The sequence below is a fragment of the Coenobita brevimanus genome, chromosome 101 (genome assembly GCF_032717465.1).
Source record: "Coenobita brevimanus isolate Jiangsu-jjx chromosome 101, ASM3271746v2, whole genome shotgun sequence".
Lineage (NCBI taxonomy): Eukaryota > Metazoa > Arthropoda > Malacostraca > Decapoda > Coenobitidae > Coenobita > Coenobita brevimanus.
In genome coordinates, this window is record NC_137054.1 from 29,163,565 (window position 1) to 29,180,467 (window position 16,903).

A 16,903-nucleotide genomic window follows, 5' to 3' on the forward strand; every position below is an offset into this window, starting at 1 on the left:
GCTAATCTCCCTTAAAAAATGTATCATTCTTCAACCACACAACAGAATAAACCTATCATACTAGCAGCCACAGCGTTACGAATATGTAAGACAGTAGATATGGTACAGCCTGTATAAAAATTCTTGGTAAAATACTTCTCTGGAATGTGTTCAGATCACTAAGCTCACCCTAACTGCCACAGTTTTTCAGTGACACAGACTTCGTCATAAATATTTAGACTGCTGTTAATACTGAAGCTTACTGTGTTGCATATTGTAAAGAAATACCCTGCAGATTAACACAACAGCATAATACAGCACCAGTGCAGTACTTGGTACTTGAGGCCCCTCAAGCAGTTATTATATCTAAGCACCACCATTTGTTATATGATAAAATTGTTAACCATTATCTCAGAATCTGGGAATCACAGCCTACAAGTACAGAAAAAAAAAATCAAGATATATGTCTTTATTAGGTCTGATAAAACGTTCAAGATTATTAAATTTTAGTTTCAAGACTTCTTCATTGTGGCACTTAAGCAGTTATTGTGGGGGTGTCTCATATACACTGTACTGTATTAAGATGTATTTCAGCACCAGGAAGTGCAGTAGAGGTGTACAGAATTATTGCTCTGCCTCTGAACCTCATAAAAGGTATGCATGCATGCATTTAACAGTACAGACCATACAATCAAACACTGCAAACTAACGACTGAGACAAACTGTTACAATACCAACTTTTTTTTCTTTGATGAAATTGCATCATACAGTCTTCATTACAAAAATATTCATTCTACTATTATACTTAGTGGGAATCAATCAGTGTAATACAATGGCAATTATGTAAAATTACCAGTTTTTCTTACTCTTAAGTCTCTTTCACACTTTAATGCTCATCCCAACAAACTCATGGAATAATTAGATATATGCTTGCAATACTGTTGCAACTTTTTCATCTTTAAAAGTGCTTTACTGTATGCTGTTCTTTTTTAGTACCATTATGCAACATGCAATGACAGTCACATATAGCAGCAAAGATACGCAAATTCATTTTTTCTCTCTCTCTCTCTCCAATCAGTTCTTTTCTAATCACTGGACACAATTGGACCCCAGCATTACTCTTGCTAAAAGACTTTCATTCAAACTGATATAAAATATGGGAGTTTTAAGGATGCAATACTTTCTTCATGAAAGACACTTTGTGGGTTACAGAAGTAGTCTGGACAAAAAGGTGTTCAGAAATCTGTATCAGGAACAGTCTGTGTCAACTGTAAAGTCACCATATATCACTCTCTCAGATTACAATGAGAGTTGCCAAGTTATTAAATTGTGAGACATGAAGTAATGCTAAATAGTGTACTGTATTAATGTAGTACCTATTATTCTGAGATTCACTTCTTCAGATATGACATCCCAAGTTGTAACTCTTGTCTCTGACCTGAAAGCTTGAAAAGCTTCTATGATGAAATAATTACACTAAAGACAAAAGCCTATATTGTACAGAAGAACATTTCCTAACATTGTGAACCACTTTTCCTTCCAGAAAGTGTCAAAAATCCACATAAAAAGGGCAGACAGCTCATATAGCATGGCCAATCTAGAGCACTTTAAGGATCTATATATGTTACTTTTTACTGAAAATTTGAAAACAAAAAGAAAAATGAGTTAAGGATACTGAAAAATAGTGCAGATATTTGGCAAGGTTCTTAGTGAGTTTGATATCAATATGCCATTGCCAAGTGTTGGTATGACATCATTTTTAAACCACTCAACTTAAATGCAAAGACATGAGGTAGCCTTTAAATCTGTGATCAACAATACATTTTCTCATCCCCCCCCCCCCCAAGAAAATCAGTGTTTTTTAATGATTTTGTATTATTTTACTGTCCTGGGAACAGAAGACCCTGGCAAGTCACTCAGGGCTGAGTCCAATATTTCCACTGCACAAAGCCAGTTGCCGAGAGGCATCTAAAGAGACAGAGTCTGTGTCACACCCACCTTGTGCGCCTGCATGTCTTACTTTTTTATTTCTTGTGGCATTCTCTGATTGTTTTATAATGCCATGATGGAAAGCAAGTGCTTGTAGCCACCTGAAGAATGTTGCAATGGGGACCCACACTTTTGTTGAGGCATTTAAGAAAAGGAAAGAGGAGAGTGAAGTGAAACCACCACTTGTTGCTTCAGTCTCCCACGCCTCTCCATCAGTTGCTGAAAAATGGAAGTCTCACAACAAAATGACCAGAAAATGCGAGTTACTGGTCTCATGTTGAGGTGTGGGTAGACACCTTTCAGGATATTGTAAATATGATGGAGTATAAAGAAAGCTATGGTGACAAAGTGAGTGCAAAGTTTACCAAACATCAGATAGACACAAATGAATGTTGTATGTGAGGCTTGTGGTGTGATTTACATTGAGGAAACAGACATACAAAATAAAGGTTTTCATCCTGCGAAACTAGTTACTATGTGGTGTTTTTTACTTCATGGGCATGGGCATGCTCCTGTAGATAAGCTGATTTCATTTCTAAACCTGAGGCACTTTCCATTTCCAACATATCTAAGATATGCTAAGCACATCACTGAGTGTCCTACTGAGAAAACAAAATACATATTAAAGAAAAAAAAGAGAGGCTATAGTAAAACAATATGGAAATGAAAAAGGTGAACTTGAACTAGATGTGATATTTGATGGTACATGGCATTGATGTGGGCACAGATGAAATTATGGATGAGAAGCAGTGCGAGACATTGACACTGGCCTCATTCTGGTTTAGCACACTGCTAGTACATTTCTGTTCGAAGTGAAGCAGAAAGGGTGTGATTTACTAAATAAGAAACTCAGAAAGTGAATGTATTGAGTGGGTAAATGAAATTGCTTCTCACTGATCATAAAGTTTGAAGGCTCATCTGGCGCCATGGAGTGCGAGTGTGCTATGACAATGTGGGGGCAATCTGAGAAGCATCACATGCAATATAAGACATTCATGTCAGATGGTGATGTTCAGCCTTCAGTGGAGTGACTGAAGTGGCAAATGGAAAAGGACTATATGGGGAAGAAAGAGTGTTATGAAAGACGAGTATGTAAACCATGTAGCCAAAAGACTTAATACTGGTCTTCAAAACATAAAAAGGAGCAGCAACACTGATGAGGACAGTGATGATGATGCACCATCCAACAAAAAAGAAAAGGTCAGGAATGGGAGCCAAAGGCAAACTTACACATACTGTAACTGATCACCTCCAGTGTTATTTTCAAGTGGATCTCAACAGGAAAGTAGGAACAACTGAAAGTGAAATAAGGAACGAAATTATGTCTACATTTTATCACTGTTTCAACTGATAGGAAGCGTTATGAGGAACACACTCAGGTGGTTTGGCCATGTGGAGAGGATGGAGGGTGAAAGACTGACAAAGAGAGTGTATGTGAGTGAGGTGGAGGGGGGAAGAGGGAGGGGGAGGCCGAGGATGAGATGGAGGGATGAGGTGGAGAGGTATATGAGAGAGGGGGGTGTGAGTTGGGAGCAGGGCAGTGAAATGGTGGGGGACAGGGCGACTTGGAGGCGATTTGTTTGTGGCCACCCCACACGGGATTGAGGCGTCTGGCGATAGATAGATAGGAAACCCAGTCATGATTTATGCACCAAAAGACCAGATTATTGGTGTTTTTACAAGAATTGCTTACCCCATGGTGAAGTGCCTCCAATCCACAAATCAATGAAAGTGTACTTTCACTTGACAGATCATCAGTTGGAAGCCGTGAAGGCAATTTACGATCATCTAACTACAGATTAAACGATGAGAAGGTATCTCCATGACATGACTCAAAACACAAACAAGCCACTTCATTTAAGGGTATGAAAAGTATTCCCAAAACTTAAGAATACTTCTGTAATGTATGTTGACTTTGCCGCTGAAACAGCCACTGCACAGTGTAATGTTGGGTATGAAGATTCGAACTTGTGTCACATCCTTAAAAATACTTCCATAATGTATGTTGACTTTGCTGCTGCAACAGCCACTGCATAATACAGTGTTGGGTATGAAGATTCGAACTTGTGTCACATCCTGGGAATTGACACAACCACAGGCCTGATGAACTACAGCTAGAAAAAGGACATCACAATGAACATCCCATTCAAGAGGAAGACAAGGAACAAAAATCCACAGAGGGATCTCCAGCACTATGCAGCTGGCATCTTTTAGTCAGGAGCCAACACCCCCTCAACAAAATCAGTTTTCTCCAATGTAAGGTATCAACATTTGACTTGCTACTGTCTTGTTAGTTTTTGAGATATTTCCATAATTCTTTTTTTCATTTTTTTTTTCTTTTGCCATATTCTGGTATTATTTTCTTAACAATGACAAAAAAAAATATTTTTAATTTATTGATAATCTCTTGTTTTGTGGTAGGTGGGGGTGCTTACCATCCACTCACTCAGTGTAATGCTGCTGTTGGGTGTCTTCCCTTTCCTCTTCTCCATCCTTCTTTCCTTCCATCCTCTTCTGTCTTCCTTTCCTTCATTCTTTCCTTGTCCTTCTGCCTACGAGTAACTTTACACTCTCTCTTCTATCTTTCCTCTTCCTTCTGCCTGTGGGTGACTCTACACTGAGTGACAAGCCAAATGGTTTCCTGTACACCAGGAAACCATTTACTACATTGGGTGGTAACCATATAACCAAATTTTGACACCTGGTAGTTTAGTGCGTAATTATTGCGCTCCAATCGGACTGAGCCAGTGAAGGTTTATATCCAAGGGGTGGTTGGGGTTGATTACTTATGTAATGCCACTTAGGGACGAGTGAGGCTGGTCACTCTCATTTTAATTGTCGGGACCAACTGCCTAGCCCCGGACTCTTACGCTCCTCATGGGGCAATGTAGGAGTGGATGATGGATGGATGGATGGATAATCTATTGTTTTGTTTGCATTTTGTACACTGGTATGGATTTGATGGATTTCTCAAAATGGAAGTCTTATGGAATAATATGGGCAAAATATTATTGCTGAATTTTTTTTTGTTATAGTAATTTTTTCAAGTCCATGTTGCATACTTTTTCTGGTATACAACATGTAAAATAAGTGAAATACTGCAAAGTATTTTCAGACATTGTTTTTTTCTTCTTTTCTTTTCCATGTATTGCTTTGAAACTTTCTACATACGTAAGTAGGTATCTTAACTGATAAATTTTTGTGAAGTTTGAACCGTAATTTCATTAAAAAAAAAAAAAATCGTATACATCGCCTTACGACATAAACTTCAGCATGATGGTAGTTTTCTACCAATCCAGAACCAAGGGACATACACACACCAGTACCTACAAATTGCAAAGCACTGTTTACACTGTAGACTGATGTGAATTAACTGTCAGTACAGTAATATCAACAATATCAATTCTCTAGGGTTTCCTGACATGCAACATGGCCCACAGTCTGAAAACTGATTACTGACAACAAAAGGCAAGTCTCTGTTAAGCATCTAAATTTATAGGGCAAATTTGGAAAAAGTTGGCATATGAGTTTACTGCAAAACTTGGACACAAGGTGATTAAAATGAATGACAGATCTTTGGCAGACAAGGAGTTTAAACAAATGCAACTCTGATTTGGAGTCAATAAAATGCCAAGATGAATATACAAACTTGGAAATCAAAGACCAGCAACTTCAAATATCAAGCATTGTAACTACAAGGTAATTCTACAGTAGAGTATGATGATACAGCAAATACACTTTGTACAATGGGAATTATCAACTGTTACAGGCATTTAGAAAGAGGAAAAACAAAGGGAGATAAGCTGACTGACGGGAGATGAGGGCAGAATGTCATGGTGAAAAAGAAACAAAAGAAAAATAAGTCAGGATGGAGCTGGTTAAGGGGCACACAAAAATGTCTCTCATTTCCAGACGCTACAATAAAGTAAAATAAGTAATATTTGTGTGCTCTAAGCATAAAATGACAATGTAATGTACTGGAAGTGGCTTACTGACAGACAGGACACTGCATGAAATCTTGCAAGTTGATGATAGAAGTTATATCTCCAGAACAAAATATATCCGAATAATTTTTGGCCAATGTCTCTGACGCCTTTTTCCTCGCAGGCTGACTTCAAGATGAGGACTGTCTAGTGTGAATGTTGCATGCTTCATACAGTCACTGGCCTGTGGGAGGCCAGAAGAGGGGGAACCCCGAGGCCGGGAGCACACAGGCACACCCCAAACCCGGGCCTAGCGCTGCAGTGTGCACTGCACTGAGGGAGAGAGTTCCTCTGCCAGTGAACCAACCCCATGATCCCTCGGCTCCACGACCACTGAGAGACTCCTCCGGTGCCAATGATCAGCCCAGGAGGAAAGGAGACAGAGAGAAGGGCACAGGCACACTCTCTTCTCGAACCCGGGCCGAGCACTGCACCAAGGGGGAGAGTTCCTCTGCCAGCAGACCGACCCACGATCCCTCTGTTCCACAGCCACTGAGGGCCTCCTGCATTACGGCTTAGCTGTAGAGGGTATGAGGCAGAGGGAAGGTCATGGGCACACTTTCCTTTCCTGGCGCTCCAACTCCTCAACCACAACAGCGGAAGATGGTTGGCCGAGGGCTGGGTTCATTGGCGGAGGTCACCCCTCTGAGACCCAGCACTGAACCCTGGCAATGTGCATGACTGCCACTTTTTGACTACAGACAACTAGCAGGAGGGAAGGGGTCTAGGTGGGGGCATTCACCATCCTCTCACTTGATGTACCGCTGCTCTTGGGTGTTTGTCCTTTCCTCTCTTCCTTCCATCCTCTTCTGTCTTTCCTTTACTCTTTCCTCTTCCTTCTGCCTATTGATGAATCTACACTGAGGGGCAAGCCAGACGGTTTCCTGTACACCAGAAAACCACCAAATTATGGCACCTGGTGGTTTTGTGGGTACTTAAGACACTCCAATCAGATTAAGCCTGTGTAAGTTTATATCCAAGGGGAGGTTGGGGTTTATTACTCACATAATGCCACTCAGGGATGAGTGAGGCTGGTCACTCTCACCTTACATGTCAGGACCAACTTGCCTAGCCCCAGGCTCCTATGCTCCTCTTGGGGCAACATATGATTGGATGATGGATGGATGGATAATTTTTGGCACTTTAATATCTCATAAAGTTTAGCAATCTGCTAACTTTCAATGAAATTTGAGAGGATAATTTACAGTTTTACAGTAAACTGTATACAGGTCACACAGAATGTCTCAACTAGCCACTTGTATGTCTGCCTTACAGTAAGATATTTCTGTGCTGTTTGGTCTATAGTTTGCAATAGTTTTGCTATAGTGACTTATCTATATAAAACATTTTTCTAATATTAATAAACAATATATTTTGCATCTGTAATTAAACTGTAACACATGGAACAGAAACCTGATCCCTTCACAATATTACAGTATTCTACATATGAAGGTAAATCCAAAACACTGACAAATACTATCATACAGTAGTTAATTTTCTGAAATGGAAAAAAAAATCTCACCAAAACATGATACAGTACCACTTTTCATTCACTGGCTAATATTCAGGCTGCTCAAGTCTAGCAAATATATTACAACCACCAGTCATGCCTTAGCCAATGAACTTTTGCTAAAGAAAATTTCTGTATTTCTAAAATGTTAATATATTATGCTCTGTGTTTCTGTTACATACTGTGAAATATTATAAAATAACAGCATCCAGTAAACATAATTACCTGGTATGTCAATGCATGATTTATGCTGTGCAAGATGGACAGACTCATATTCAAAATCCTTCTTCTCCATTTTCATTTCTTTACAACAAGCCACTGATCTGTCATGATAAATATCAAAAGTTCAGGAGAATTATCCCAAATCACAGGTTTACAATATGCAATACTTGTTTATGTCTATCTGTTCAACTCCTACCATGTGTATCATAATGTACAATATATATTTTATCTTTAACTCTACTAGCTTCTAGTTCAATAAAACTTGATGACAGAATAAATAAGTCTGAATTATGCATCTGAATGGCAGAGATTACAAAACCATAGTCAGAAAACTAACTTATCACTTGATGTATCTACAAATAGTACACAACTAAACTTGTTTTAGATGATCTCTTTCACTGGCATCATCAAACACAGGAATTTATTCAAACTATCAATACACAAATATATTCAGCAATGGGAAATCTCTACCAGGCCAAATGTTCATTGTCATCTGCAACTTCACCATTATATAGTGGAATACTGTACATGTGTAGTCCTAATACTTTATTCAGTGAGATGCAGTGGGAAAAAATTCTATGTATCTTTTTCATCTGGGATTTAGAGACCTATCAGACCACAGTCAGAGCACAACAAAGTTAGTATTTTCATCTAATTTCCTTCTGTAAAATACTAAGGGACATAATAACCCCAATTTTCGGAAAGGTTCTTATATGCACCTATAGTTATAATCACAGGTAAAGATGCAGAGGAACTGCAGCTAAGATACCAGTACTGTACTGGGTAGCAGAAAGATGATACATGCTAAAAGATCTGCAACTATATACAGTCAGGCACATTTCTGTCCTTCATGCTACGAAATTTGTACTCTGGTTAGCTCCCGTTGTGTGTGATCAGCTGTGCTCTATCCAAGGTCTGCCAGTTTCACAAAAATGGCAATCTGGTCATATGTATTAAAGTCACCACAAAACCACTAAATACTTCAAACTCCAAGATTATTCACTAATGGTCCATCAAGCCCTTAAGATCTACACAGCCAACTCAAACTAAGAGTAATAACACTGCTATTAACATGAAATAAGCTAATTAATACAGCCCTGTACTGATGATAACTACCACTGTCTCTCACAAAGTTAAAAAAAAAAATAAATAAAAAAAATAAACTATTTATATATTTTCCACCATCTTCTAGGTTCCAGCTGTCAAATAAAATAGGTACATATACACGCACACATACATGTATGTATGCACTCGCAAGTGTGCATGTGTGCGTGCGCACACACACACACACACATTCAATCACTTTCATCCTCCATATTAATTTTTTGAATCACTCATAGCTAATGAAATTCCACTGGCTGTTTCCATTTTCTTCTACATCAGCTCTTCAAGTACACACCTTAGCATATACCCAGCAAACCAAACACTACCACTGCCATTCAGTGTCAGACAGGCTAACTCACATGTTCCCCGTGTAACAAAGACTCTTAATCAACTGTGTACTGCTATCAGTATTCTTTATAAGTCAGATAATATTTACTTCTTTCAAGAAAAAAAAAAAAAAAACTATACCCCATCTTCCTCAGGTGCCATTAATAAGTCCAACTGTCGTTGTGCCTGTGGCTGGGTTTGTGGTGTTATCATTAGGATCAGGGGCAGCTGCAGTGGTGGTAGGGGGGTGTAGTAACTGGGCATACTGTAGGAGGACTTCTCGCAATGATCGCCACAGCTGAGGAGATCCACTGTGGCCTCCACTGGCACCACCCACTTCAACTAAATGTGGGTAAAGGCCAATCAGTTGTGTCCATGTCATGCTGTCCACTGCAGATTGAAAAAGAGAAATACAATCATGATCTAACCTCTCCACTCAGAAAAGTCTACCGTATGTAAAACTGAATAAAATAATGTGGCAGTAAAACAGAAAGTAATTGTACTCATGGAGATAAAGAAGAATATAAAACTCTCATGTCAGAGAAGTCTGTCCCAAATTCAATAAAATTACCAGGCATGAGCCAGGCATATGAAATGTGTGATTATATTAAACTGGATGAATTTAGACCATAACTGGTAAGCTTAACTTAGTTTTCATTTCATGCAGTTGGCTGAGACACATGATATTATTCTGGCTATACTGCCAACCAATTTTATTCAACTGAGGGAAGCAGTCAAATTCCACAAATATAACTGACAACAAAATCAGCTGCAATAATAAATAATGACAGAAAATGAATCATCAGTAACTGGTAGAAGTAAAAAAAAAAAAAAAAAAAAATCATTTCTTAAATCTAGTAGGTAATATTAATACTGGTACTTATATTATAATATGCTGGGTCCAGTATTTCTTGCTGGACAGGCAACTACACTGAGCAAGTTCAAGTCAAACTTTACTAGATCAAGAGGTGTGACTGATTCTGTGAAGAAGAGATCAACCCTCACCAATGTTTGGTGTGTGGGTAAAAGTGAGGGAGAGATCAGAAATACCGAGTAAGAAATGCATGTACGAATGTATCTGTTGGAATGGTAGAATTTATAAGCAAGAGACTGCTCATGTCAAGGGAACTTCAACAAAATACCGATTTGTAGGTAGGTGGGGGCAATCATCATCCACCCACTCGATGTAGTGCTGCTCTCGGGTGTCTGCCCTTTCCTATCCTCCCTCCTTATTTCCTCTTCTGTCTTTCTTTGCTTCATTCTTTCCTCAACCTTCTGCCTACAGGTGACTTTACAGTCCCTCTTCTGCCTTTCTTTCCTTCAGTCTTTCCTCTTCCTTCTTGCTATGGGTGACTCTACACTGACTGACATGCCAAATGGTTTCCTGTACACCAGGAAATCATTTACTACGCTCAGTGGTAACCATTTACAGTAACTAAATTGTGGTGCCTGGTGGTTTAGTGAGTAATTATGGCACTCCAGTAGGATTGAGCCAGTGAAGGTTTATATCCAAAGGGAGGTTGGGGTTTATTGATCATGTTATGCCACTCAGGGATGAGTGAGGCTGGTCACTCTCATCTTAAATGTCAGGACCAACTTCCCTAGCCCCGGGCTCCTGTGTTCCTCCTGGGGCAACGTAGGATTGGATGATGGATGGATGGATGGAGAACATTCATAACAGCATTCTACTGCACCCACTTAAATGTTCACTAGGACAAAAATCATTCCCTGGTCTGTGGAAAGCCATGGATGCTATCCACTTGAAAACTTCAGTTCCTGTCAAATTAATGAATCCTATATATAAGGAATCTCACTCAAACTTTCAAAAGCACTACAATAAGAACATTCATGGTGTACAATACAGTAGGCCCTCCACATTCGAGGGAGTTAGGGGACACAGACCCCCGCGAATGTGAAATGTCTGCGAATGTTTGGTGCACCCTCCTGTAAATGCCTCTACAGCCACAAATCACCCTCTGTGAGCAAATGTGCACATAAATGCTGTACCTAATAAACCATATCTGAGACCTGAAAACAGCATAAAATACCACAAATAGCTGATGACTTGCCTATACGTGAGTGTGGCAAGTCCTCAGCTACATATATACCCCAACTTCTTGCAATCATACCCATTAAATTCAGTCTTGGCTCCACAGAGGGACAATCCACGAATCTTCAAAGTCCACGAAAGTTCTATCTATCTATCTATTGTCAGATGCTTTAATCCCATAGGGGGTGGCCACAAACAAATTACCTCCACGTCACCTTGTCCCCCACCATTTCACTGCCCTGCTCCCAGCTCACACCCCCCTCTCTCATCTGACTCTCCACTCCATCCCTCCATCTCATCCTTGGCCTCCCCCTCCCCCCCTCCACCTCACTCACATGCACCTTCCTCATCAGTCTCTCACTCTCCATCCTCTCCATATGGCCAAGCCACCTCAATGTGTTTCTCCCAATGCTTCCTATTACATCCACATTCAAACCACAATGCTCCTTCATTTCCTCATTTGTCAGTCTGTCTCTCCATGTGACTCCACATGCTCCTCTCAAAGAACTCATTTCCACTGCTCTCACTCTTGACTTTTGTCCCTCCAACAAGGTCCAAGCTTCACTTCCATATGTTAGAATTGGTATCACAACACTGTCACGTAGTAACTTTTTCATTTCCATGCTCACTTTCCTGTTTCTTATCATTGCTTTCAAGGAACCAGTAACTTTCCTTCCTTGCTGCACCCTTTCAAGCACTTCACCCTCTAACCTTCCATCTTTACTCATCACACTTCCCAAGTATTTAAACGCACTCACATTTACGATTTCCTCCTCATCCAACTTCACTGCACATTCACTGACTTCACTTCTACTAAAGACCATAACTCTACTCTTCCCTACATTCAACTTTAGATTCTGTTTCTTACACGCTCTCCCAAACTCATCCACCAAGCATTGCAGCTCCCTTTTGTCTTCACTTAACAACACAGCATCATCTGCAAACAACAACACAGGGAGTTCCCAAACACTGCCTTCTCTCACTAGGGCTACTCCAACATCCACTGCCCTACCTTGCATCTCGTTTATAATCCCATCCATAAACAGACTGAACAACCGTGGAGACATAACACACCCCCTTCAAATAGAAAAATTCACTCAGTTCACCATCCACAAGCACTGCAGCCTTAGCACCCTCATACATACTCTTCACAGCATTCAGCAACTTCCCATCTACTCCATATATTCTTACTACTTTCCACAATCCTTGTCTATCCACCCTGTCATATGCTTTCTCCCACAAAAGTTGATTCCGCAAATGTGGGGGGCCTACTGTATTCACATTCCTATTAGTCAAGGTATTCCACATGTCTCCATACCCTAAAATTGTAGCTTAAACAATTTATTCACAGCCAAAAATTCATTAATCATGGTTTTACCCAAGGCCCTACACCAGAGGCTCAGCAAAACATGCCAAAAATGCACTGGACAATTATTAGTGGTCAACTCCCACAATCTCAGCAAGGCTTGTGGCCTCAGTAAGGCACTGAGGTACAAAGATGTGCATACAGTCCTTCACATGGCAGCAATCTTTTTTCTTACTGTCTGCTGTGGTGTGACCACTCTCATAATAACTCCAGTGACTCTGAGACTAAGGACGTGGGAAAGATGATAGTTTATGTCAAGATACTGATCTGGATTTTTAAGGGTTCATGGAAGCTTTCTGAAGGAAGAGGGGCAACTAACCCTCTGCCCTTATCCTCAAAACCTACCATCAACATTACCATGGCTTATGATGTCCAAATGAGGAACTATTACTTGTACATTTTGGAACACTGGAGGAAATGGTTGGAAAAAGTGAGTTTTGCCTAGAAACAAAACATTGTACCCGTATTTATTATTTTGTTTCATTTATAAAGCCTCCAACATGCATGCATGTGTCAACTTTGGTCACCTAATGGTGGCCCTCCATGTTGCTCGATCTCTGGCAGCCTCCCTATTCAGCCCTTTACCCCTGAGGTCACACTCTTTGACATCATCCCAGGTCTTTTTCAGTCTGTCTGTCACAAACCTTCCCCTAGCTTTAATGCTTCTTATTTTCTGCACCCAATTGTCATCCTCCAGCTTCTCCATGTGCCCAAATCATCTCAATCTATCTCTCATCACAGCATCATTACACTCCAGTCCCATCCTTCCTCTTAACTCGTACATCGTAAACCTAGCCCCCCTAGGCTTAGCAATCAAGGACACACTGCACAACCACCTAATCATTGTCATTTTTGTATGTCTGAGCCTGCAAATATTCTCTTCCTTTACTGTCCAGGTCTCACGACCATACAGCATTACACTCCTAACACATGCTGCATAAAAAGATCCCTTAACACGAATGGAAAGCCCTCTCAACGTCAGGAGAGGCAACAGTTCCCCAAGCTTCTCCCAACCACTCCTCACTCTAGCCACAGAGCTAGCTCTAGCCCCTCCTCCAGCACATAACATGCCTCCTTAGTAACAAAACTCTTCCACACACTCAAGACTCACCAGCAAGATCACTCCTTTCACGCCTGACAATCTTCCTGACACACTGCATGCATGAAATCAATATTATCATGCAGGCTACCTCTAAAACCACTACTGTACATCTCTTATGCACCCACTTATCACAAACGCAGCACAAGATGGAATTACAGTAATCCCTCCATTATCCGATGTAACAGAGCCAAAGGCATGTCCGGAAAGTGGGCCCCTGCCTGCTGGACTGGTACTTATGGACCCTGACCCGGCCTAACTTTGAAAGCCACCTAAATAACTCCCTACCGGACATGCATAGCACATATTTAAACCTATTTAAGACCCTATTCACATCAATAATGGACACAAAGCATGAAATAAATGAAAAGGAACCAGAGAATGAGGAATCAGAAGTGAGTATGGAAAATATTTAGCAGTGTACAGGGTACTTACAGCACGTACAGTAATCCAGTGTTGTGCTACACTTAATTCTTTGCACTGTGAGTTATAACACTGCACATTCTGTTCTTAATTGCGCCATGCCAGTTTCAACCACCACTTTGCACTCCACACTTAATACTTTGCACTCTAAATTCTAATTTCTTAACACTGCACAACACTGTAAATTCCCATGTGGTCTAGTGGCGAGGTATTGCAGTTTATTCACTGTTTATTCACAAAAACAAGCATGTACGGCATCCACTGCGATGAACATCTACCCTCGGCGGTAGTTGGGTGGTAACTGGGCACAGGGTTGCCAGATCTGAGCTCGGCCACATTACCAAACTCCATTTTTCATTACCAAATTTAACTTTGCATTACCAAATTCTTAAAGGAAGCATTTATCCTTCACTAGTTATATGTACAAATGGAACTGATCACTCTCCTTAAAATCAGCAGCATGTTTATTATTGAACTATGTATGCTAACAGATTAATCAGAGAGCAGATAGTCCACCATCTCCATTATCTATATCTTCATACATGTGAAAAATCAGTTTGGTAATGGATCATGCTGATTCAATACCAAACGAACTTTTCAATATCAAACTGGCCTGCATTTGGTAATGAAAAATACCAAATGGCAACCCTGACTGGGGAGGGGGGAGGAAGGAAGGGGTGCATAAACAACAGCCGTTTGGCGCCACGCAGTGCTGCACACCAATTTCAAATTACGGTGGGAAAAAATTCAGATTTTGGGGAGGATTTTTTTCTTTTTTTTGGCCATTTTTGGGTTCCGAAGATCCAGGCACACAATGTTCAGTAAGTGGGGAGTCCAGAAAGTGGGCGTTCGGATAGTACAGGGATTACCGTACTTGCTACGTCCTTGTGGCAAACTACAATCGGTAATTTGTGTTGTTGCACATACTCTTCACTCCCTATAGCTTAGCATCCCTCACCAACCTCCTGTCAGCCCTCCTGACTGGAAAATATTCTATCTGGATACTACATCCCCCAGACTCATATGTTTCAGTAACACAGAGTAGGCCAGCATGCTCTCTAATACACGTTTCTCTAACTGTCAACACCAAACTACATGCACAGTACACACTACACTTCCTTTTCAAAATTAAAAAATTAAAATGGCGCATATTAATGATGCCTCAGAGACCCGGGGGGGGGGGGGGGGGACCATAAATGCCCCCACCATCCGTTCCTCTCCAGGTGACGATTCTAAGAGCTGCCTGGAACCGCTGTCTGAATCACTTCTTTATTTCTGCAACATTTACGGCCTTTCCTCTAACTTTCTCTCTGCCGAACATCACCTCTCCTCCTCTAAACCTCACCTTCTCTTCCTTACCGAGACTCAGCTGTCCAATGCAACTGACAGCAAATGCTTTTCTGTATCCTTTTTACTTTCTCTATACTCATTTCAAAACCAAAGGTGGCTGTTGTGTATATAAATGCAAAAACTTATCTTGCTCTCGTGTTCCTGAACTTGATTTTTCTGAAATCTCAACTCTCTGGATTCGGCTCTCCTGTCATTCTCTGACTAAATATATCTGCATTGTTTACTTATCCCCTAATTCTACTGACTATTAAAACTTCTTTGACTACCTTACTTCTACCATGGAACACATTCTATCCATTTCTCCTTTCTCAGAAATCTCCATTCTAGGAGATTTCAGTGTTCACCACCACCTCTGGCTCTCCTCTCCTTTCACTGATCCACCTGGTGAACAAGCCTACAACTTTTCCCTAGAGCAGCTTGTACAGCACCCTACCCGTATCCCTCCAACATACTTGACCTCTTCCATACAACTAATCCTTCTGCTTACGCTGTTAATCTTTCCTCTCCATTGGGCTCCTCTGATCACAACCTCATCACCTTAACCTCTCCTATCACTCCGGTACTGCCTGCGGACCCTCCAAAGAAACATCAACTGTGACACTTCGGAGCTGCGGATTGGGAGGCCCTCAGGCAGTACTTCTTTGAATCTCCCTGGAATGATTACTGCTTCCGTGGCTGGGAGACATCTGAGTGTGCCTTGCACATTATGGAGGTTATTCTCTCGGGTATGGAAGCATACATTCCCTTCTCATATTCTTTGACTAATGCAAGAAAGCCTTGGTTTAATCACGCTTGTTCTAATGCTGTCCGCAACAAGAAGAGGGCCCATAATACCAGAGCCAACCCACCTCTGAATCACAGCTTTTTTATGTTTCTGCCCAGAATCATGCTAAGTCTGCTCTTTGCTCTGTAAAAAATAATTTCATCCGTACTAAATGCTCTCAACTCTCCAGCTCAAATTCTTCACGTTCCTTCTGGCACCTTGCCAAAAACATTTCTAACAACTTTACCTCATCATCCTTCCCTCCTCTTTTCTACTCTGATGGTTCTGTAGCTATTTCTTCTACTTATAAAGCAGATCTCTTCATTCAAACTTTCTCCTCCAATCCACCTTAGACGATTCTGGTGCTGTTCCTCCATCACTTCCTCCCTCTGACTTCCTCATGACTGACATTAAAATTTCTTCAGCTGATGTATTTTCTACCATCACTGGCCTCAATACCAACAAGGCATATGGGCCTGATGGGGTCCCTCCTGTTGTCCTCAAGAACTGTGCTTCTGTGCTTACACCCTGCCTAGGTAAACTCTTTCGCTTTGTCTTTCAACTGGTACCTTTCCTTCTTGCTAGAAGTTTGCTCTCATTCAGCCAGTCCCAAAGAAGGGTGACCATTCCCAACCCTTTAACTATCGTCCAATTGCTTTAACATCCTGTATCTCAAAAATTTTCAAGTCTATTCTTAACAGAAAAATTTTAAAGTATCTTTCCTATCACAACCTTCTT

The 16,903-nt window shown here is 40.8% G+C and overlaps 1 protein-coding gene across 1 annotated transcript in view; it reads right to left on the reverse strand.

Annotated features, from left to right (window-relative positions):
• Window positions 1-9,265: 9,265 nt before the first annotated feature.
• The window catches only part of LOC145414995 (protein MON2 homolog), a 570,120-nt gene continuing 562,482 nt past the window's right edge, over window positions 9,266-16,903 (reverse strand). Inside the window, exon 32 of the mRNA XM_080284414.1 lies at window positions 9,266-9,504. Coding sequence (XP_080140540.1) covers window positions 9,266-9,504 — 239 coding nt within the window. The remainder of the gene's footprint in view (window positions 9,505-16,903) is intronic.